At 37.9% G+C, this 22,988-nt stretch overlaps 1 protein-coding gene across 1 annotated transcript in view; it reads left to right on the top strand.

The window, feature by feature from the left end:
• The window catches only part of LOC127637236 (B-cell receptor CD22-like), a 157,510-nt gene that overhangs the window by 49,200 nt on the left and 85,322 nt on the right, over positions 1-22,988 (top strand). The window contains exon 6 of the mRNA XM_052118193.1: positions 7,294-7,557. Within this exon, the coding sequence (XP_051974153.1) occupies positions 7,294-7,557 (264 nt within the window). The remainder of the gene's footprint in view (positions 1-7,293; positions 7,558-22,988) is intronic.

Raw genomic sequence — 22,988 nt, 5'->3', positions numbered from 1 at the left:
TGTGCTAAAATAGTCTAAATGTTTAGTTTTAAAAACAATTTTAAGCTGGTTATGTCTATTTTGATGTTTCTGCGCAAGTTCAGCAGACAGTGTTCGGGTTTGTTCCGATCAGAGCATGTGAGCGGAGAGCGCATTTCTGAATATTCCGCTCTGCTCGCTCATTCTGCAGGGTCGCTCGCTCAACCCAGAATGGCCTGCTGGTTCGAACTTCGAAGATATGTGGAATAAGGCCTCCGACTATTTTTTTCCCCCCTCGTCGACTAAGCCATTTAGTGGACAAATCGCCTCTTTATATTAATTTAATTAGGCTACTAGGGCAGGCTATAGGCTATGGAAGCTTGTTTCCGCCATAGAATAGCCTAAAACATTTTAAAAGATAATTGCGACTTTTTATCTTGCAATTCTGACTTTATTTCTCAGAATTGCGAGATAAAAAATCAGAAATTCGTGAACTAAAGTCGCAATTGCTTTTTTTTTTACACATAGTTTATATCTCACAATTCTTCTGACTTTGTAACACGCACTTTATATCATGCAATTCTGCCTTTATATCTCCCAATTGCGTAGGCCTATTATAAAGTCAGAATTGCGAGATATATAAACATGCAATTATGTGAAAAAAGCCAGAATTTCAAGCTATATTTCTCGCACTTTATATCACGCAATTTTGACTTTATAGCTAACCTGCAATTGCCACTTTATATCACGTAATTCTGAGATAAAAAGTCAGAATTGTGAGATTAAAAAATCGCAATTACATTTTTGATTTTTCACTCTGTGGCGGAAACGCTCCAGTTCTCGTGCAATGCAAGTGATCGTGCCGGCGCCTTATTACATTGTCTGCTATATATTTGCTTCTTATTTATTAAATACAGGCAATTGGTTGATAAAACATTGATCAAAATTAAGATACAATTTAATACAAAACGAAAAAACTCAATTAAGTGGTCAGAATAATGTTTTACCCACTCCATGTATCCAGAAATATTGCGCATCTCATGATGTAGCCTCTCTCTCTCATGCTGCATGCTCACTTTCATAATCAACATTGATTAAATTAAAAATCATAATGACGTCACATATTTGACCGTTACAGTAGCATGCCCTTTCCTACTGCTCTGATAAATAATTTGATTTGCAATGAATGAATATTCTTCTCATACTCTCTCTTCTTCCCTTTCCTTCACCTTTGGCAATCTTTTAAGCCTGTCTGTTAGCGCAAAAATATGAGTGTCTTTTACTCAGTTGTTACTCAGTTGTTATTTTTTAGCCTGATTATTTTTTGGCTTCTGAAATGTTTTTTGTTGTTGTTGTTTTTCTGCAATGCAGATAACTTTGTTCTGATATTGTGATATTGTATAGGTTACATTTTAATACATCTTCTCTGTATAATAAGTAAGTCTGTAGTTAATGAAATCGAAAATAAATAAATGGACAGATGACGTTGTTAATGAACAAGTTCTGTTCCCGAGTATTGATTGAAACTGTCGGGCAGTGTTGTTGATCTGTAATGTAGTAGCCTATTGTTGAAAACTTAAAACAATTAATAAGAATTGTGAAATATTCGGCCTCATGTTATACGAGCAGAACTAAACTATGTTTTGGGGAAATATTACATTCCTGACCTCTTTTACAGTCTAAATATAGGCTATTATAGTTTAGATAATTTTTTATAATATCCCATGAGTCCTAATAAATGCAATTTCAACTATTTCTGAAGTGCTTATTTTATAAAGAACACCGCTTTTTCTTTTATCGGGAAACGCAGCCCAGGTATGATGCGTAATGGAGATTCCAAAGCGCTCTTCTTTGGTCAGAACAAAGGAGAGCGATCGCGGATAGGTCCGTCCTGACTCTATATGCACCGAAACTTTTTAACAATGCAACAAAATATTTCAAGAGCATCAAGCTATTAAAATCTATATTATGTATAGCCTACGTAGGCCTACAGATAATATAGCAGTATATTAGTCAGTAACTTTTATTAGGTTAAACAGTGATTGGATAACGTTTTTAATTTAACGTTTTTAATTTAAGGCCCACCCACAATTGGTCTGGCCCATCCAAACCTGAAATCCTGGCGCCGTGCCTGGATTGAGGTAGGCCAACCACCCTGATATGATGTCGACGATGCCGAGATTCCAAGTCACTTACTTTCGCAAGTAGCTTGGTATTGCTGTCACTTAATTTGACACAAGTTTGCTTCCAGTGTTGCCAAGCGTGAATCTTGTTGAGTTGCATTTTTCTCGAGTTCGCCGATCGTCTCTGAATGCGCTGCAACAGTATCATGAATTCGATCCAGTTTATGCTGAAGCTTTGCAAACGTTTCTTTAAAGTCCAGTGTTAATGCTTCTCGGTTTTCTTCGAGAAGTTTGGCGATGGACGCCAAAGTCAGAGCCCCGCAATCTTCAACAGATGCTGGGTCAGGGGCATCTGGTTTACTTTTAGAGGGTCTAGGCGTGTTTGAGCGTTTGGTATAATGGTCAGGTAATTTAGGTCGTAGGTAGTAATGTTCAGATCAAATTATATGTTCTTAGAAGAAGTTTGACTGCATAATTGCTGGTGGTATTGAGACACCAAGTATATCGTGCAACTACACGTCGGCCATCTTCCATCTGATCAACATCAGACAGGAACTAGAACACAATGGTAGTTAGACACAAACTAATCACATTAAATACGGTGCAAACAATTATGGCAGGACAGGAAACAGGAGGACACAATAAAGTCCTTATTGGAACAAGTCAGTTCACTTGGTGGTCAACTCCTCAGACAGCTATTTTCTAAGCATATAAATACAGCTACTAACTATTATGTTTCAATAATATATTTCATATCAGTATTTCAAACTGACAAATAAATTAAACTAAACAGGTGATGCTTCTATCAAAAAGATGGTTATCTTGATTTCCAGTCCTACAGCTGCCATACATTGTGATTTCTCAAAATTCATTCAAAAATACAAATATACAGAAACAGTGACCCCCAGTGGTCACTACAGCACATTACAGGCAGGTGCTGTTAAACTTCTCCAGACTCTCTATTGGGGCTTTTCCACTGCACGGTATAACTCGACTCACTCAGTTCGGTTTTGGGGGTTTTCCACTGTGGATAGTACCTGGCACCTGATACTTTTTTAGTACCACCTCGGTCGAGGTTCCAAGCGAGCCGAGTCGATACTAAATGTGACGTCAAAATCCTGCAGATCACTGATTGGTCAGGAAGAATCGGCACTACCGGCGTCACTGAATTTTCAACACGCGACATGAACCCGCTAGTTTTAAAGTTAGCAACAGCGATAGCAGTATCATTTGTTCATGCGACTTACGAATTGTGAAAAAGAAATGGCTGTGAGCAAAACCACACCGTGGTCAATAAACGAGGTACAGACGGTCCACGAAACGAAAACGTCTTTCAGGAAGTGTCTCAGCTGTTGGCCGCACACGGCTACCACCCGACCTACCAACAGTTTAGGGAAAAGTTAAAAAACTTAAGTGACTACAGAACCATCAAGGAAAAGTGGAAGTGGTTCGACCAAATGGACGCTAATCTAAACCGGCGAGCAATGGGAGGGAGAATGCCCTGAACTCTCCACGAATGGAGGATGGTACGTTTTGTTACGTTAACTCTATGTTCTGCCTGAAAGCTTCACTTTATTCTAAAACAAACAGGCCAATTTAACTGTTACACTTGTGTAAAATCAGCATGCAACAACTGTTTATGCAGCACAATGAGCTAGTAGCTAACAGCTAGCGGTCATGTTATTGTTTTGGTATGTTTGTGTCATGCTTAAGATGATGTCATGGCAGTAGAGGAGACACAACTATGACGATCAGTTTATAATCACACCCATGTTGATGTGGTACTAAACTGCAGTGGAAAAGTGCCATTTCATCATCTCTGTCAGGGGTGTTGACCCCCCAAAATAATCAAAACAAGCAAGTGCAACCCCCAATAATTATTAGCAATACAACCCCCATGTTCATGCCAAACCTACACCAATGATCTCTGTTGTGTTCCTCACATGTGTGGCCTTTTTATAATTAAATTGTTATTTAAAACACATCTCTAGTTTGGTTAGATCATAAGGAATAAGGTTAATTATGATGGTGCTGCCATACAGAAATATGAAACAGCATGTCATAAATTCAGGACTTCTGGATTAACAATAGAGCTGTTCAGTTTGTACATCAAAAACCCAGAAGAGAATTTGCATTTGAGCCATTTGTTCTTCTGGATTTTCCTTTGTTGATGACAAGTTGCTGGATAATAACCCTAAAGGCCCACGTGTACTTTGTTTTTGCACAATCCGTTGCCATTATGAGTTCACTTTTCTGATAGGCCAGCACATGTGCAGACGACACACACAGACTAGGACCATGTGCACGAGTCAAGGCTAAAGTATAATAAGTGCATCGACGTTGCTGATTACTCCGTGCACAGAATACATGATGCATATTTCATCATCAGCACATGCCGCCTAGATTTCCTTGACTAGATGTTCTTCTTCTGTGCTTGTCATCTGCGCATGCGCTGGCGAAAGTGTCACAAAGCACTTGTAGTGCGCATGCAGCAAACATGTTCCTATTCGTTTGCGGTCAGTAAAGTATTCTCAGAAAGGTCTTCCTGGTATGCTTTTCACACATACATCACTACCAACATCCTGAATTTGTTGTTTAAATAATGGTTTAAGATGCCGTAGTTAAAACACAGAAGACACTCTTCAACTTTCTGCTCCGAGAACTCCTAAAACCCCTAGAAGAGTGATGTGAATTTCACCAACAAGAGGACCTATTGAAACTACATTGAGTTTACATTGAGGTGTATTACAAATGCTAAAAGAGTACTGTCTCTTTAAGAACAGATGAGGAGTGTCTTTACCACATCTGTGCTGTGTTTAATTAATCTGACTGTAATTAAGAGAATCTAACAAATAAACAAAAATGGATTGTGTGGATCTCAACTTTAAAAGATAATTCAATCTAAATGAAAATTGGCCCCGGGACCTTTGCTCTGCCTCCAGTCTTCACTGGTCTTAACAGCTTGAACTATTTCTGACATTTGTGAGTAAAACAGGAAGTTGTAATAAATATAATATCAGTGAAGACGTTTGTCATGTTCACACTCAAACATCATCAGTGATACAGAAGAACACTTGATCTCTCAGGAAAAACTCTGTTGAAAATATTTCTTTAAACTTTCAACAGTTTTCTCTGGTAAGTCATTTGATATTTTCAGATGTTTTTACGTCACTTCGAGGTTCTGAACATCTTCTGAACACAGAGAAGGAAGTCCTTGATCATTCTAAGATATAATAAATAATATAAATCAGTTTCTTTAAGGGGTGCTAAACCTAAATCAGGTTACCTGATAGTGAGTCAAAATGTCGTTCTTGTCTTCGAATGTTCTCCATTTAATATTTTACTCCTGCACAGTCGAAAGAACTTCTGAGGAAACTGAACAACAACTTACAGACATGAAAATAACTGCTTGAATTTCCACTTGAACTGTAATTGTAAAACACGACCTGTGTGTTTGTTCATTTGTATTTTCTACTGGAAGGTTGAACGAACATTAAAGATGGAAACAGCTGTGAAGATCATTCTCATTGGTTGTCTGATAAAAGGTTGTTTCATTCTTATTATTGGCTGAATTTATGATTTGAAAAGCATGATTTGATCTTTGTGGGAGTTTAAAGAGTAATTAACACTTATCTCTTTGTGTTTTAGATTATGAATATGTGTTTATGTAATACCAGCATTTTCAAATCAAACCTATTCTGCGTGTGAACTACATTACAGTAAACTGATCTTCATTCATGTTATTAATGCATATTTTATATATGTTTGTGTTTTGTGTTGTGTAGATGTTTTGTGTGACTTCAGTATCAATCTGCCAGAGAGGATAGAAGCTCTAGAAGGATCCTGTGTTTTCATACCCTGCACTTTTGATATCGGCCAATATTATCAATATTATCAATATGACCTCACTGATGCAACACGAATATGGAAAAAATATGTATATTATTATTCAGATTATGTAGTGTTTGACTCCAGAAGTCCCAGTACAGGAAATCTCAAAGGGGAAATTTTTGGCAAACCAGCAGACAAAAACTGCACCACCCGCTTTGATGATGTCAGACTGTATGACAGCGGTGAATATTACTTCAGAATTGAAGGCAGAAATAATCTGAGATATAGCTATAATAATGAAAAAGTTGACATTAATGTCACAGGTGAGTGTCGTATTGTTATCTACAGTATATTAGACTGTATACTGTATGCAGAAGTGTTATATTGCACTAAACAGTGACTCTAAAAAGAGTTTAATAACATCCAATAAAGTTAAGACATAGAGATTGATCATGTTGATGAATCAATTGAATGACTATAGATTTAAATGAAGCATCAAAGCTGAATTTGGAGACATTATTTACTGCAAAGTAACTTACTGTAATTGTATTCTGCACAAAAATGCTCAGATCATTCTGGATGACACTATTGATATAGTTTGATTTGAAATGAAAAGTGAATCTGAACCTGTATAAGAGCAATTCAGTTTTATTAATGGATGTAATATTGATATAATTTCACTTGTGTTTCAGCGTCTCCATCTAAACCCACAGTGCAGTTGAATGCTGATCAGAAGAAGGTGATGGAGGACAGTTCTGTGAGTCTGCGCTGCTCTGCTAACATCTACTGCCCCTTTAATCCACCAACTCTCACATGGAGCTCCTCCTCTAACACACTCATCCTCAATGACCAGCAACATCAGGACCAAACGAAACTCATCTCTGATCTGAACTTCAATATAACTCATCTTCATCATGGAGTCAATTTCACCTGCACTATAAAATACCAGCTGAAGGACCAGATCAAAACAGAACAGGCGTCCCGTACACTACATGTTCAGTGTAAGACAGGAATATTTGTTCTGTACTGATATTCCTCAGACATTCTGGTTCGGGTTTGTTCTAAACTCGAGATCGATTAAACAGTAAATGTTCTAACAATGTGTCAATGAGAGATTCGACAAAACTAAATAAATACTGGGACAATTAATTCAGCTCGAAACACTTAATGTGAAACTCTTTTCAAACTTATAATAGTGTCACAAAACATTTACAGAGAAACAAACGCTCAAATCTAAACTTACCTCAAACTTTAACTCTGTTCTTCTGCTGCCTTGCAGTCAGTGTTGTTTTCTTCTGGAAATACAAATGTCGCCTTGTTCAAGTACAAATCATATCACTTTAAATAATATTGTAGACTGAATTCGTTTTTTCTCCCTCAGATTCCCCTAAAAACACATCAGTGACTGTAAATCCGTCTGGTTCTGTGTTGGAGGGTCGTTCAGTGACGCTGACCTGCATCAGTGATGGAAACCCAGATGTGAGTTACAGCTGGTACAGAGACACTGAAGAACACCTGAAACACCTGCAGACTGGACAAAATCTCACCATCAGTAAAACCGACCTGACACACAGTGGCCGATACTACTGTACAGCTCAGAATCAATACGGCACCCAAAACTCATCTGTACTGCTGGACATTCAGTGTGAGTACTAATAATCAGTATTTGTAATTAGTTACTCATTAATTAGTGGTGTGTGCTAAAGCTCATTTTCAGGGTTAGTTACTTGAACAACCCCATAACCCAATATTAAACTTGAGCATGTAATTCGTCTTTCACTGCCAGGAACTGAAAAATCATACTCAAGTAAAAGTACTGTTACTTCCCAAAAAAATGTAGTGCGAGTAGAGTAAAAGTAGCTGTCCTAAAAACTACTCAAGAGGAAAAGAGTAGCTCATTTAAAAGTACTCGTGAGTATTGAGTACAGAGTTGCAAAACATATGCCTTAAATATTGATCTGTTTCTCACCCACACCTGTCATATCAATTCTGAAGTCATGGATTAAACCACTGGAGTTGTATGTATTACTTTTATGCTGATTTTATGTGCTTTTTGGATTATCAACATTTTGGCACCCCTTCACTTACACTGAATGGACCTACAGAGCTGAAATATTCTTCTAAAAATCTTAATTTGTGTCCTGAAGAAAGAAAGTCATAGACAGATGGCATAAGGGTGAGTAAATAATGAGAGAATTTTCATTTTGGTGTGTATAAGTGTATTTGACACATTAGCACTCAAACATTAATCAATCAAACAACACGCAGCTACAGATGTCAGGAAATAAAAATATATATTTCATCTAGATCAACCAACCAGTGGTGCTATTGCGATTGATGTAATGAACACCCCTGTTCTAGATGTACAATATAGGCTAAATATAGAAAACTACTTTTTTGATCGAGGACATCTCACTTCTTCCCGATAAACATCTAGATCATTTTATTGCCCAGTCCTATTGATAACATTGCCTTAATCACTCACATCAGCCCAATCATTTCAGTGATAGTTCAATTACAGGCTACGTTATAGACACACAGAATCTAGTAAACAGAAATATGAAATTTACCTCGATATGTTTCTTCAAATTAGAGGCAGGATTAATGCCGATATCTGGCTTGAGCAAGTTAAACTCACATGACATGATCTGGAAACTGGCCTTTTTCACTGTGAAATGACCTTCCAGGTGTTGAACTTGTGCTTGAGGCATCCTCCACATCCATAACAGTTGGCGCCAATACTGCAACTGCCGTTCAAGATTATTACGTGTGATTTGATTTGACGGGAGTCACAAGACTCTCCCTAGACCATTTTTCTTTTTTGACCTGATATATTAAAGGATAGGATTGTTCCAATGATGATAATGCAAAGAGTGTTGGTGATTTGGTTCCTCTTTTGTGAACTCTCTTGTGACTGAGTAAGATGCTGCAGTGTTTTAAAATGGCAGATTTCTATATAAAACCAGTTCGAAACAGCATTGAAATGTGTTGTGAATGTGGCTGTACATTTAGAGGAATGAACAGTATCTGCAACTCACAAAAGTGTATATGGTTCCTCATTTTCAACTTCAGCAGACTATTTTGGTCTCATATTTTTTTTTTCCTGTTAATGAATTATTCTTATCTGAGGCTTGAACACATTCTTTTGTTCACCCAAAGTGAGAAGTACAGAAACACATCAGCAGTTTTTCAAACTGTACACCCGTTTTATTCTTCTTAGATTCCCCTAAAAACACATCAGTGACTGTAAATCCGTCTGGTTCTGTGTTGGAGGGTCGTTCAGTGACGCTGACCTGCATCAGTGATGGAAACCCAGATGTGAGTTACAGCTGGTACAGAGACACTGAAGAACACCTGAAACACCTGCAGACTGGACAAAATCTCACCATCAGTAAAACCGACCCGACACACAGTGGCCGATACTACTGTACAGCTCAGAATCAATATGGAGAACAAAACTCAAGCAGTGTCATTTTGAATGTTACTTGTAAGTCCTGAAAAGTAACTTTATCTGAGGAGACCACGAGGATACACCATTTTCATAACGTTAATGATCATTCTCTCTTTCAGATGCACCTAAAATCTCCACCTCCTCCTGTAGACGAAGTGATGTAATCGTGTGTGTCTGTGAGGTTCGTGGAAATCCGTCTCCTACACTGGAGTGGCGTCTGTCTGGACGTCCCATTATTAACTCTACGGTGACGCCCATCAGTGAAGAGCAATTTAAGAACCAAAGCTTGAGGAGCATCCTCACCATCCGTCAATCACTCAAAGACACGCCCACTCCACAGTGTGTCAGCACTAACACTCATGGCACTGCCAGCCAACAGGTTCACCTGCTTTTAACTCCACAGGATCCTCGAGGTTAGTTCAGAGTTTCACTGATTGATCTATATCAAGCTACACAAAACAATATCATTATCTGATTCTCATAGGAGAGAAAAATAATGCATGAGATCACTTTAACCCTCCTATGGACTGCTGGATCAGGATTACTTTTGCTTATTTAATAAAAATGGTTTTCTTTTATCTGAGTGGAACAAGACTTGGTGACTTTTCCTCCACTTGCCATCTGAACACACACAAATAACATTGAAAGTGATTCGATAAGTCTAAATGGTCTAAAAAAAGAAGCACCTTTTGTCTTCATGGTCAAAATTGACCGACAATTGAAAATGAATGGCAATGACCATAACACAGAGCTAATTTTCTAAATCTGTCAAATACAATCAATAAATCAGACACAATTCAGAAAAAACACACAGAAATTAAAGGGTGAGCCAATAAAACATCCAGAGTGCAAAACATAGACACACACACACACACACACACACACACACACACACACAAAATGAACTGGTGAGACTATAACACAGAGCAATTTGTTTTTACATTTGTCAAATAAAAGCGATAAATCAGAAACAATGCTAAACACAACACTAGTATCGGTCTCTGCTGAATTAAAATGGGCGTTTTCCAATCTGTGGGCATTTTCAAACTGGGATGGAAATTTCTAAACTGTCCAATGAAAGAAGTGAATCTGAATGATTTAAAAATGCCCACTGATAAGGAAAAGCCCTTTTTGTCCTGCAGAGACACAAGTTTAAGAAAAGACTGCAGAGGGCGAGTTGGAGCATATAAACCTGTAGAAGTGAATTGAAGAGGGTGCGGTTCCATTGGCTGTCCTGAAGAACAGAGAATTTGATACGGGCAGCTACAGGTAGCCAGTGAAGTGAAATCAAGAGTGGGGTGACATGAGCCCTTTTTGGCAGATTGAAGACCAGATGCGCTGCTGCATTCTAGACCATCAGCATTGGCTTAATTGTGTTAGCTGAGAGGCCAGCCATCAAAGCATTACAATAGTCCAGTCTTGAAATTACCAGTTTAGACCAGGGTCTGTGCAGCATATTCAGACAGACAAGGTCTGATTTTCCTGATGTTGTAGAGTGCAAATCTTCAAGACTGGGCGGTTGATGAGATGTGGGTGGTAAAATTAAGCTGTCATCTACCACCACTCCCAGGTTCTGAGCTGTTCTGTGTTAGTGTAGTTGAACCAAGATGAATAGTGAGGTTGTGGTCAATAGATGGATTGGCTGGAATCACGAGGAGTTCGGTCTTGTCAAGGTTAAGCTGAAGATGGTGTTTCTTCATCCATGCCGAAATGTCTAAGAGGCAGACAGAGATACGAGCTGAGACAGTACAACAGGTAGAGCTGCGTGTCATCTGCGTAGTAGTGATAGGAAAAGCCATGTGCTTCAATGATCGGTCTGAGGGATGTTGTGTATACTGAGAAGAGGAGGGGTCCAAGCACTGATCCTTGAGGAACACCAGTGGTCAGCTAGTGTGATTTGGACACCTCTCCTCTCCAGGAGATCTTAAAAGATCTGTCAATGAGGTATGACTCAACCCATCCAAGCGCAGTTCCTATGATGCCCAGGTCAGAGAGGGTGGACAGGAGAATCTGGTGGTTCATTGTGTTGAAAGCAGCAGACAATCAAGGAGGATGTTCATTTTTTATGCATTTATTGTTGTTCATTATGAGGTTACCCCATGTGATTCTACCCTCCCTACCAAACAGGCCAAATTGGTTGCTTAGGAGATCTGGCTGGAGTCCCTCAGCACGCCCTCCGATTCGAGTCTCCATTAAATGTTACACAACTGTGATTATTTCTATAATTACGTATGGAATCTAAAATAAGCGCTGTGACCTATACAGTATATATTTAAACTGGAATGCCTACATCATGAACAGAGCCGTATCAAGACAGTGTGGTGCCCCTGGGCACTATACCTCAAAAGGCCCCCCCAATCAGACAAGACATAATCAAGGTGATTTCTCAAATGTAATTTCCTAACTTGTCCAACTACATACATGTAGGCATATGAGCAGTGAGCACTATATTCAAATGTCTCAATTTATTAATACTACCATTAAAACACATTTGATTTTTAATCAATGTAGAATGTGTAACTTAAAAATAAACAGATTTGTGTGTGTGTGTGTTTTGTTGGGTGACAGTTGTAGGTTACAGTTTGACAAGAGTTTAGAGTGTGACAAAAGCACTTTGTTGTGTTTTATTGCGAGTGTACACGAATATAAGTAAACACTTTGCAGTTTGAATGATGTCCTGTATGAACAAAATGACGGAGTATGTTTTTATGTTTGATCGCGCCCACGGCTCTCTCTCTCTCTCACACACACACACACACAGTTCGATCGCGCCCCCGCCTCTCTCTCTTGCTCTCTCTCTCCACTGATCTATATAATGACATTCTATAATAGATCAGTGTCTCTCTCACACACACACAGTTCGATCGCGCGCGCACACAAACACACACACCTACACACACACACACACACTCCAGCATTGCAATCTTGATCAGACTGTTCATTATGCGAAATAGAGCGATATGTATCGCCATTTAGTTTTATTTATTTTTATACCGTGTATTCTCCGTGTAAATTCGTGCACCGAGACGTGACGCCCGTACAGTTTCGGTTCAATACGAATAACTTACATGTACCGTCCCACCCCTAATATTTACCTTCATTAATGTCCTCTTCCTCACCCGAGTCTTCCTCGCTCCTGTCTCCCCCAAGGACAAGGAGAATATCCTCATTCGCCTGGCGGTCATCGCCGATGCCCTGACTAACATTAGCAGCTGCTGCATCTCCCCCGCTAGCAGAGCCGGCGGTGTCAGACTTAGTGCTGCTGGTGTCTGCAATTCCAGTGTTCTCCCAAAAAACTAGTGATCTAACAAAAAAATTTTCGATCCCTGGAACATTTTTTATTGTAGCTAAACGTCTAGCGTCCTTCTCTTTCTTTAATCTTCTTTTTGCGAAACCACTCAATTGCCGTCTGTCCATTTTGGATTTTGATTCATTTTCTGTAGCCGTTAAAAAAATGACACATTTGCGCATACTTGTTGTGGACCAACTCAACTCAACTGGTCATGTAATCTTCATTTATTTATAATTTATTATTATTATTATTATTATTGTTAAATTAGTGTTCATAAACAAGTTATGTATGGTCTTTCAAGAATTTCAAGTTAATAATATAACAATTTACGAAAAATATTTTTAAAGCTTGTGTCATGTGGTGCCCCCCTAGTGGTTGTGAATGGTTGGTGCCCCTGGGCACTGGCCCAAGTGCCCTTATGGATAATCCGGCTCTGATCATGAATCTTCATAATTTATACTGATTTTTCATTTGTTAATTCTGTTTTTCAGCCTCCATCAATCCTCCAACCAGTTATTTCTGTCTACGTCCCGATCACAATTAAAGTTTCCAGGTGATCACATCTGTCTCTGGACGGAGGTGATGGATTAATATTCCACTGGACATTAAAATCCTCCTCAATATTTAATACATTTATATCCTGTATCCAAAATAATCTTTTTAAGTCTGTGTAAACTGTTATATTATGTTGTTTCAATGTTTTTTACATTTCATGTTTTTTTGTATCTTTTGATGTATTATGTTGGTTGGAAATCTTTTTGCAGCTCTTTGATCAATATTTGTTGTTTTTAAATGTGCTTTATAAATAAATTTGACTGGAGTATTAAATTCAAGAACCAATTCTGTCAATACCTTTTTAAGAGACAGAACAGTAAACACTATTATTAAACAACAACAACATTAAAAGGGACTCCAGCATATCTAGAGACCAGACACCATTTATCTGAAAACTATTTTCAAAGTCAATCAAAAACACTAGCGGTCACTGAAACCAAATAAACTAAATGGAAACTAAATAAATATGAAGCAAAGACTCACCATAGAAACTATCTCACATGCAGAACATCAGACAGGAACTAGAACACAATGGTAGTTAGACACAAACTAATCACACTAAATAAGCTGCAAACAATTATGGCAGGACAGGAAACAGGAGGACACAATAAAGTGCTTATTGGAACAAGTCAGTTCACTTGGTGGTCAACTCCTCAGACAGCTATTTTCTAAGCATATAAATACAGCTACTAACTATTATGTTTCAATAATATATTTCATATCAGTATTTCAAACTGACAAATAAATTAAACTAAACAGGTGATGCTTCTATCAAAAAGATGGTTATCTTGATTTCCAGTCCTACAGCTGCCATACATTGTGATTTCTCAAAATTCATTCAAAAATACAAATATACAGAAACAGTGACCCCCAGTGGTCACTACAGTACATTACAGGCAGGTGCTGTTAAACTACTCCAGACTCTCTATTGGGGCTTTTCCACTGCACTGTACAACTCGACTCACTCAGTTCGGTTTTTGGGGGTTTTCCACTGTGGATTGTACCTGGTACCTGATACTTTTTTTAGTACCACCTCGGTCGAGGTTCCAAGCGAGCCGAGCCGACACTAAATGTGATGTAAAATCCTGCAGATCACTGATTGGTCAGGAAGAATCGGCACTACCGGCATCACTGAATTTTCAACACGCGACATGAACCCGCTATTTCTAAAGTTAGCAACAGTGATAGCAGTATCATTTCTTCATGCGACTTACGAATTGTGAAAAAAGAAATGGCTGTGCGCAAAACCACACCGTGGTCAATAAACGAGGTACAGACGGTCCACGAAACGAAAACGTCTTTCAGGAAGTGTCTCAGCTGTCGGCCGCACACGGCTACCACCGGACCTACCAACAGTTTAGGGAAAAGTTAAAAAACTTAAGTGACTACAGAACCATCAAGGAAAAGTGGAAGTGGTTCGACCAAATGGACACTATCTAGACCGGCGAGCAATGGGAGGGAGAATGCCTTGAACTCTCCACGAAGGAGGATGGTACGTTTTGTTACGTTAACTCTATGTTCTGCTTGAAAGCTTCACTTTATTCTAAAACAAACAGGCCAATTTAACTGTTACACTTGTGTAAAATCAGCATGCAACAACTGTTTATGCAGCACAATGAGCTAGTAGCTAACAGCTAGCGGTCATGTTATTGTTTTGGTATGTTTGTGTCATGCTTAAGATGATATCACGGCAGTAGAGGAGACGCAACTATGACGATCAGTTTATATTCCCACCCATGTTGATGTGGTACTAAACAGAAGTGGAAAAGTGCCATTTCATCATCTCTGTCAGGGGTGTTGACCCCCCAAATAATCAAAACAAGCAAGTGCAACCCCCCAATAATTATTAGCAATACAACCCCCATGTTCAAGTCAAACCTACACCAATGATCTCTGTTGTGTTCCTCACATGTGTGGCCTTTTTAAAATAAAATGTTATTTAAAACACATCTCTAGTTTGGTTAGATCATAAGGAATAAGGTTAATTATGATGGTGCTGCAATACAGAAATATGAAACAGCATGTCATAAATTCAGGACTTCTGGATTAACAATAGAGCTGTTCAGTTTGTACATCAAAAACCCAGAAGAGAATTTGCATTTGAGCCATTTGTTCTTCTGGATTTTCCTTTGTTGATGACAAGTTGCTGGATAATAACCCTAAAGGCCCACGTGTACTTTGTTTTTGCACAATCCGTTGCCATTATGAGTTCACTTTTCTGATAGGCCAGCACATGTGCAGACGACACACACAGACTAGGACCATGTGCACGAGTCAAGGCTAAAGTATAATAAGTGCATCGACGTTGCTGATTACTCCGTGCACAGAATACATGATGCATATTTCATCATCAGCACATGCCGCCTAGATTTCCTTGACTAGATGTTCTTCTTCTGTGCTTGTCATCTGCGCATGCGCTGGCGAAAGTGTCACAAAGCACTTGTAGTGCGCATGCAGCAAACATGTTCCTATTCGTTTGCGGTCAGTAAAGTATTCTCAGAAAGGTCTTCCTGGTATGCTTTTCACACCCACATCACTACCAACATCCTGAATTTGTTGTTTAAATAATGGTTTAAGATGCCGTAGTTAAAACACAGAAGACACTCTGCAACTTTCTGCTCCGAGAACTCCTAAAACCCCTAGAAGAGTGATGTGAATTTCACCAACAAGAGGACCTATTGAAACTACATTGAGTTTACATTGAGGTGTATTACAAATGCTAAAAGAGTACTGTCTCTTTAAGAACAGATGAGGAGTGTCTTTACCACATCTGTGCTGTGTTTAATTAATCTGACTGTAATTAAGACAATCTAACAAATAAACAAAAATGGATCGTGTGGATCTCAACTTCAAAATATAATTCAATCTAAATGAAAATTGGCCCCGGGACCTTTGCTCTGCCTCCAGTCTTCACTGGTCTTAACAGCTTGAACTATTTCTGACATTTGTGAGTAAAACAGGAAGTTGTAATAAATATAATATCAGTGAAGACGTTTGTCATGTTCACACTCAAACATCATCAGTGATACAGAAGAACACTTGATCTCTCAGGAAAAACTCTGTTGAAAATATTTCTTTAAACTTTCAACAGTTTTCTCTGGTAAGTCATTTGATATTTTCAGATGTTTTTACGTCACTTCGAGGTTCTGAACATCTTCTGAACACAGAGAAGGAAGTCCTTGATCATTCTAAGATATAATAAATAATATAAATCAGTTTCTTTAAGGGGTGCTAAACCTAAATCAGGTTACCTGATAGTGAGTCAAAATGTCGTTCTTGTCTTCGAATGTTCTCCATTTAATATTTTACTCCTGCACAGTCGAAAGAACTTCTGAGGAAACTGAACAACAACTTACAGACATGAAAATAACTGCTTGAATTTCCACTTGAACTGTAATTGTAAAACACGACCTGTGTGTTTGTTCATTTGTATTTTCTACTGGAAGGTTGAACGAACATTAAAGATGGAAACAGCTGTGAAGATCATTCTCATTGGTTGTCTGATAAAAGGTTGTTTCATTCTTATTATTGGCTGAATTTATGATTTGAAAAGCATGATTTGATCTTTGTGGGAGTTTAAAGAGTAATTAACACTTATCTCTTTGTGTTTTAGATTATGAATATGTGTTTATGTAATACCAGCATTTTCAAATCAAACCTATTCTGCGTGTGAACTACATTACAGTAAACTGATCTTCATTCATGTTATTAATGCATATTTTATATATGTTTGTGTTTTGTGTTGTGTAGATGTTTTGTGTGACTTCAGTATCAATCTGCCAGAGAGGATAGAAGCTCTAGAAGGATCCTGTGTTTTCATACCCTGCACTTTTGATACCGGCCAATATTATCAATATTATCAATATGACCTCACTGATGCAACACGAATATGGTATAAATATGTATATTATAATTCAGGTTATGTAGTGTTTGACTCCAGAAGTCCCAGGGCAGGAAATCTCAAAGGGGAAATTTTTGGCAATCCAGCAGACAAAAACTGCACCACCCGCTTTGATGATGTCAGACTGAATGACAGCGGTGAATATTACTTCAGAATTGAAGGCAGATATAATCTGAAATATAGCTATAATAAAAAAGTTGACATTAGTGTCACAGGTGAGTGTCGTATTGTTATCTACAGTATATTAGACTGTATACTGTATGCAGAAGTGTTATATTGCACTAAACAGTGACTCTAAAAAGAGTTTAATAACATCCAATAAAGTTAAGACATAGAGATTGATCATGTTGATGAATCAATTGAATGACTATAGATTTAAATGAAGCATCAAAGCTGAATTTGGAGACATTATTTACTGCAAAGTAACTTACTGTAATTGTATTCTGCACAAAAATGCTCCGATCATTCTGGATGACACTATTGATATAGTTTGATTTGAAATGAAAAGTGAATCTGAACCTGTATAAGAGCAATTCAGTTTTATTAATGGATGTAATATTGATATAATTTCACTTGTGTTTCAGCGTCTCCATCTAAACCCACAGTGCAGTTGAATGCTGATCAGAAGAAGGTGATGGAGGACAGTTCTGTGAGTCTGCGCTGCTCTGCTAACATCTACTGCCCCTTTAATCCACCAACTCTCACATGGAGCTCCTCCTCTAACACACTCATCCTCAATGACCAGCAACATCAGGACCAAACGAAACTCATCTCTGATCTGAACTTCAATATAACTCATCTTCATCATGGAGTCAATTTCACCTGCACTATAAAATACCAGCTGAAGGACCAGATCAAAACAGAACAGGCGTCCCGTACACTACATGTTCAGTGTAAGACAGGAATATTTGTTCTGTACTGATATTCCTCAGACATTCTGGTTCGGGTTTGTTCTAAACTCGAGATCGATTAAACAGTAAATGTTCTAACAATGTGTCAATGAGAGATTCGACAAAACTAAATAAATACTGGGACAATTATTTCAGCTCGAAACACTTAATGTGAAACTCTTTTCAAACTTATAATAGTGTCACAAAACATTTACAGAGAAACAAACGCTCAAATCTAAACTTACCTCAAACTTTAACTCTGTTCTTCTGCTGCCTTGCAGTCAGTGTTGTTTTCTTCTGGAAATACAAATGTCGCCTTGTTCAAGTACAAATCATATCACTTTAAATAATATTGTAGACTGAATTCGTTTTTTCTCCCTCAGATTCCCCTAAAAACACATCAGTGACTGTAAATCCGTCTGGTTCTGTGTTGGAGGGTCGTTCAGTGACGCTGACCTGCATCAGTGATGGAAACCCAGATGTGAGTTACAGCTGGTACAGAGACACTGAAGAACACCTGAAACACCTGCAGACTGGACAAAATCTCACCATCAGTAAAACCGACCCGACACACAGTGGCCGATACTACTGTAGAGCTCAGAATCAATACGGCACCCAAAACTCATCTGTACTGCTGGACATTCAGTGTGAGTATTCAGAGTTTATATTTCCTCATTTTCAGCTATTAAAATTAAAGATCAACTTTTATAATATAGTCTCCATTAAATGTTACACAACTGTGATTATTTCTATAGTTACGTTTGGAATCTAAAATAAGCGCTGTGACCTATACAGTATATATTTAAACTGGAATGCCTACATCATGAATCTTCATACTTTATACTGATTTTTCATTTGTTAATTCTGTTTTTCAGCCTCCATCAATCCTCCAACCAGTTATTTCTGTCTACGTCCCGATCACAATTAAAGTTTCCAGGTGATCACATCTGTCTCTGGACGGAGGTGATGGATTAATATTCCACTGGACATTAAAATCCTCCTCAACATTTAATACATTTATATCCCGTATCTGTTACGTTCCTGTGTTTGTCTGCCCCATGTTTTCCGTGTCACCCTTCACCGATCCCATTCCATGTCACGTTTTCCCTGTTGAGTCTCACTGTCCGTGTGTAAAACTACACTTCCCACAATTCCCAGATCTTCTCACTGCCATTATTGTGTCATTGTTTGCACCTGTTTGTCGTTTGTGATCCTCCTGTGTCAGTTTATATAAACCCTGTGTGTTTTCCACTCCTTGTCTATCGTTGTAAGTTGAATGTTGATGTTTTGTTTTCATGCTCTTGTACTCTCCGTCTTCGTTCGAGGTTTCCCTGTCTTTTATGGATGTTTCCCCAACCTGTTTAGCCCCTTTATGTTTTCCTCATTTAGTTTATTTTTTCCCATCGTGGACTTTTCGTTTGTTCCTGAGTTTGTTTTTGTTTATATGCTTGCCCAATAAAGCTGCATTTGGATCCACATCTCCCGTCTGCCTCCTCCTTCCAACACAATTCGTTACAGTATCCAAAATAATCTTTTTGAGACTGTGTAAACTGTTATCTTATGTTGTTTCAATGTTTTTACATTTCATGTTTTTTGTATATTTTGATGTTTTATGTTGGTTGGAAATCTTTTTGCAGTTCTTTGATCAATATTTGTTGTTTTTAAATGTGCTTTATAAATAAATTTGACTGGAGTATTAAATTCAAGAACCAATTCTGTTAATACCTTTTTAAGAGACAGAACAGTAAACACTATTATTAAACAACAACATTAAAAGGGACTCCAGCATATCTAGAGACCAGACACCATTTATCTGAAAACTATTTTCAAAGTCAATCAAAAACACTAGCGGTCACTGAAACCAAATAAACTAAATGGAAACTAAATAAATATGAAGCAAAGACTCACCATAGAAACTATCTCACATGCAGAACATCAGACAGGAACTAGAACACAATGGTAGTTAGACACAAACTAATCACACTAAATAAGCTGCAAACAATTATGGCAGGACAGGAAACAGGAGGACACAATAAAGTCCTTATTGGAACAAGTCAGTTCACTTGGTGGTCAACTCCTCAGACAGCTATTTTCTAAGCATATAAATACAGCTACTAACTATTATGTTTCAATAATATATTTCATATCAGTATTTCAAACTGACAAATAAATTAAACTAAACAGGTGATGCTTCTATCAAAAAGATGGTTATCTTGATTTCCAGTCGAGCAATGGGAGGGAAAATGCCCTGGAATGGTGTTGATCCACGATGGAGAATAGTATGTTTTGTTGCGTTAACTCTATAGTCTGCTTGAAAGCTTCACTTTATTTAGTTGACCAGCTACTGGAAAGTTTGCTTCTAAAACAAACAGGCCAATTTAACTGTTACACTTGTGTAAAATCACCATCAACAACTGCTTTATGCAGCACAATGAGCTAGTAGCTAACAGCTAGTGGTCATGTTATTGTTTTGGTATGTTTGTGTCACGCTTAAGATGATGTCACGGCAGTAGAGGAGACGCAACTATGACGATCAGTTTATAATCCCACCCACGTTGATGTGGTACTAAACTGCAGTGGAAAAGTGCCATTTCATCATCTCTGTCAGGGGTGTTGACCACCCCAAAAATAATCAAAACAAGCAAGTGCAACCCCCCAATAATTATTAGCAATACAACCCCCATGTTCATGCCAAACCTACACCAATGATCTCTGTTGTGTTCCTTACATGTGTGGCCTTTATTTTATTTTATTTTTTTATTTAAAACACATCTCTAGTTTGGTTAGATCATAAGGAATAAGGTTAATTATGATGGTGCTGCCATACAGAAATATGAAACGGCATGTCATAAATTCAGGACTTCTGGATTAACAATAGAGCTGTTCAGTTTGTACATCAAAAACCCAGAAGAGAATTTGCATTTGAGCCATTTGTTCTTCTGGATTTTCCTTTGTTGATGACAAGTTGCTGGATAATAACCCTAAAGGCCCACGTGTACTTTGTTTTTGCACAATCCGTTGCCATTATGAGTTCACTTTTCTGATAGGCCAGCACATGTGCAGACGACACACACAGACTAGGACCATGTGCACGAGTCAAGGCTAAAGTATAATAAGTGCATCGACGTTGCTGATTACTCCGTGCACAGAATACATGATGCAAATTTCATCATCAGCACATGCCGCCTAGATTTCCTTGACTAGATGTTCTTCTTCTGTGCTTGTCATCTCGCATGCGCTGGCGAAAGTGTCACAAAGCACTTGTAGTGCGCATGCAGCAAACATGTTCCTATTCGTTTATGGTCAGTAAAGTATTCTCAGAAAGGTCTTCCTGGTATGCTTTTCACACATACATCACTACCAACATCCTGAATTTGTTGTTTAAATAATGGTTTAAGATGCCGTAGTTAAAACACAGAAGACACTCTTCAACTTTCTGCTCCGAGAACTCCTAAAACCCCTAGAAGAGTGATGTGTATTTCACCAACAAGAGGACCTATTGAAACTACATTGAGTTTACATTGAGGTGTATTACAAATGCTAAAAGAGTACTGTCTCTTTAAGAACAGATGAGGAGTGTCTTTACCACATCTGTGCTGTGTTTAATTAATCTGACTGTAATTAAGACAATCTAACAAATAAACAAAAATGGATCGTGTGGATCTCAACTTTAAAACATAATTCAATCTAAATGAAAATTGGCCCCGGGACCTTTGCTCTACCTCCAGTCTTCACTGGTCTTAACAGCTTGAACTATTTCTGACATTTGTGAGTAAAACAGGAAGTTGTAATAAATATAATATCAGTGAAGACGTTTGTCATGTTCACACTCAAACATCATCAGTGATACAGAAGAACACTTGATCTCTCAGGAAAAACTCTGTTGAAAATATTTCTTTAAACTTTCAACAGTTTTCTCTGGTAAGTCATTTGATATTTTCAGATGTTTTTACGTCACTTCGAGGTTCTGAACATCTTCTGAACACAGAGAAGGAAGTCCTTGATCATTCTAAGATATAATAAATAATATAAATCAGTTTCTTTAAGGGGTGCTAAACCTAAATCAGGTTACCTGATAGTGAGTCAAAATGTCGTTCTTGTCTTCGAATGTTCTCCATTTAATATTTTACTCCTGCACAGTCGAAAGAACTTCTGAGGAAACTGAACAACAACTTACAGACATGAAAATAACTGCTTGAATTTCCACTTGAACTGTAATTGTAAAACACGACCTGTGTGTTTGTTCATTTGTATTTTCTACTGGAAGGTTGAACGAACATTAAAGATGGAAACAGCTGTGAAGATCATTCTCATTGGTTGTCTGATAAAAGGTTGTTTCATTCTTATTATTGGCTGAATTTATGATTTGAAAAGCATGATTTGATCTTTGTGGGAGTTTAAAGAGTAATTAACACTTATCTCTTTGTGTTTTAGATTATGAATATGTGTTTATGTAATACCAGCATTTTCAAATCAAACCTATTCTGCGTGTGAACTACATTACAGTAAACTGATCTTCATTCATGTTATTAATGCATATTTTATATATGTTTGTGTTTTGTGTTGTGTAGATGTTTTGTGTGTCTTCAGTATCAATCTGCCAGAGAGGATAGAAGCTCTAGAAGGATCCTGTGTTTTCATACCCTGCACTTTTGATACCGGCCAATATTATCAATATTATCAATATGACCTCACTGATGCAACACGAATATGGTATAAATATGTATATTATAATTCAGGTTATGTAGTGTTTGACTCCAGAAGTCCCAGTACAGGAAATCTCAAAGGGAAATTTTTGGCAAACCAGCAGACAAAAACTGCACCACCCGCTTTGATGATGTCAGACTGGATGACAGCGGTGAATATTACTTCAGAATTGAAGGCAGAAATAATCTGAAATATAGCTATAAAAATGAAAAAGTTGACATTAGTGTCACAGGTGAGTGTCGTATTGTTATCTACAGTATATTAGACTGTATACTGTATG

The sequence above is a fragment of the Xyrauchen texanus genome, chromosome 45 (genome assembly GCF_025860055.1).
Source record: "Xyrauchen texanus isolate HMW12.3.18 chromosome 45, RBS_HiC_50CHRs, whole genome shotgun sequence".
NCBI classification, from domain to species: Eukaryota; Metazoa; Chordata; class Actinopteri; order Cypriniformes; family Catostomidae; genus Xyrauchen; species Xyrauchen texanus.
This window is presented reverse-complemented; position numbering and strand designations above follow the sequence as displayed.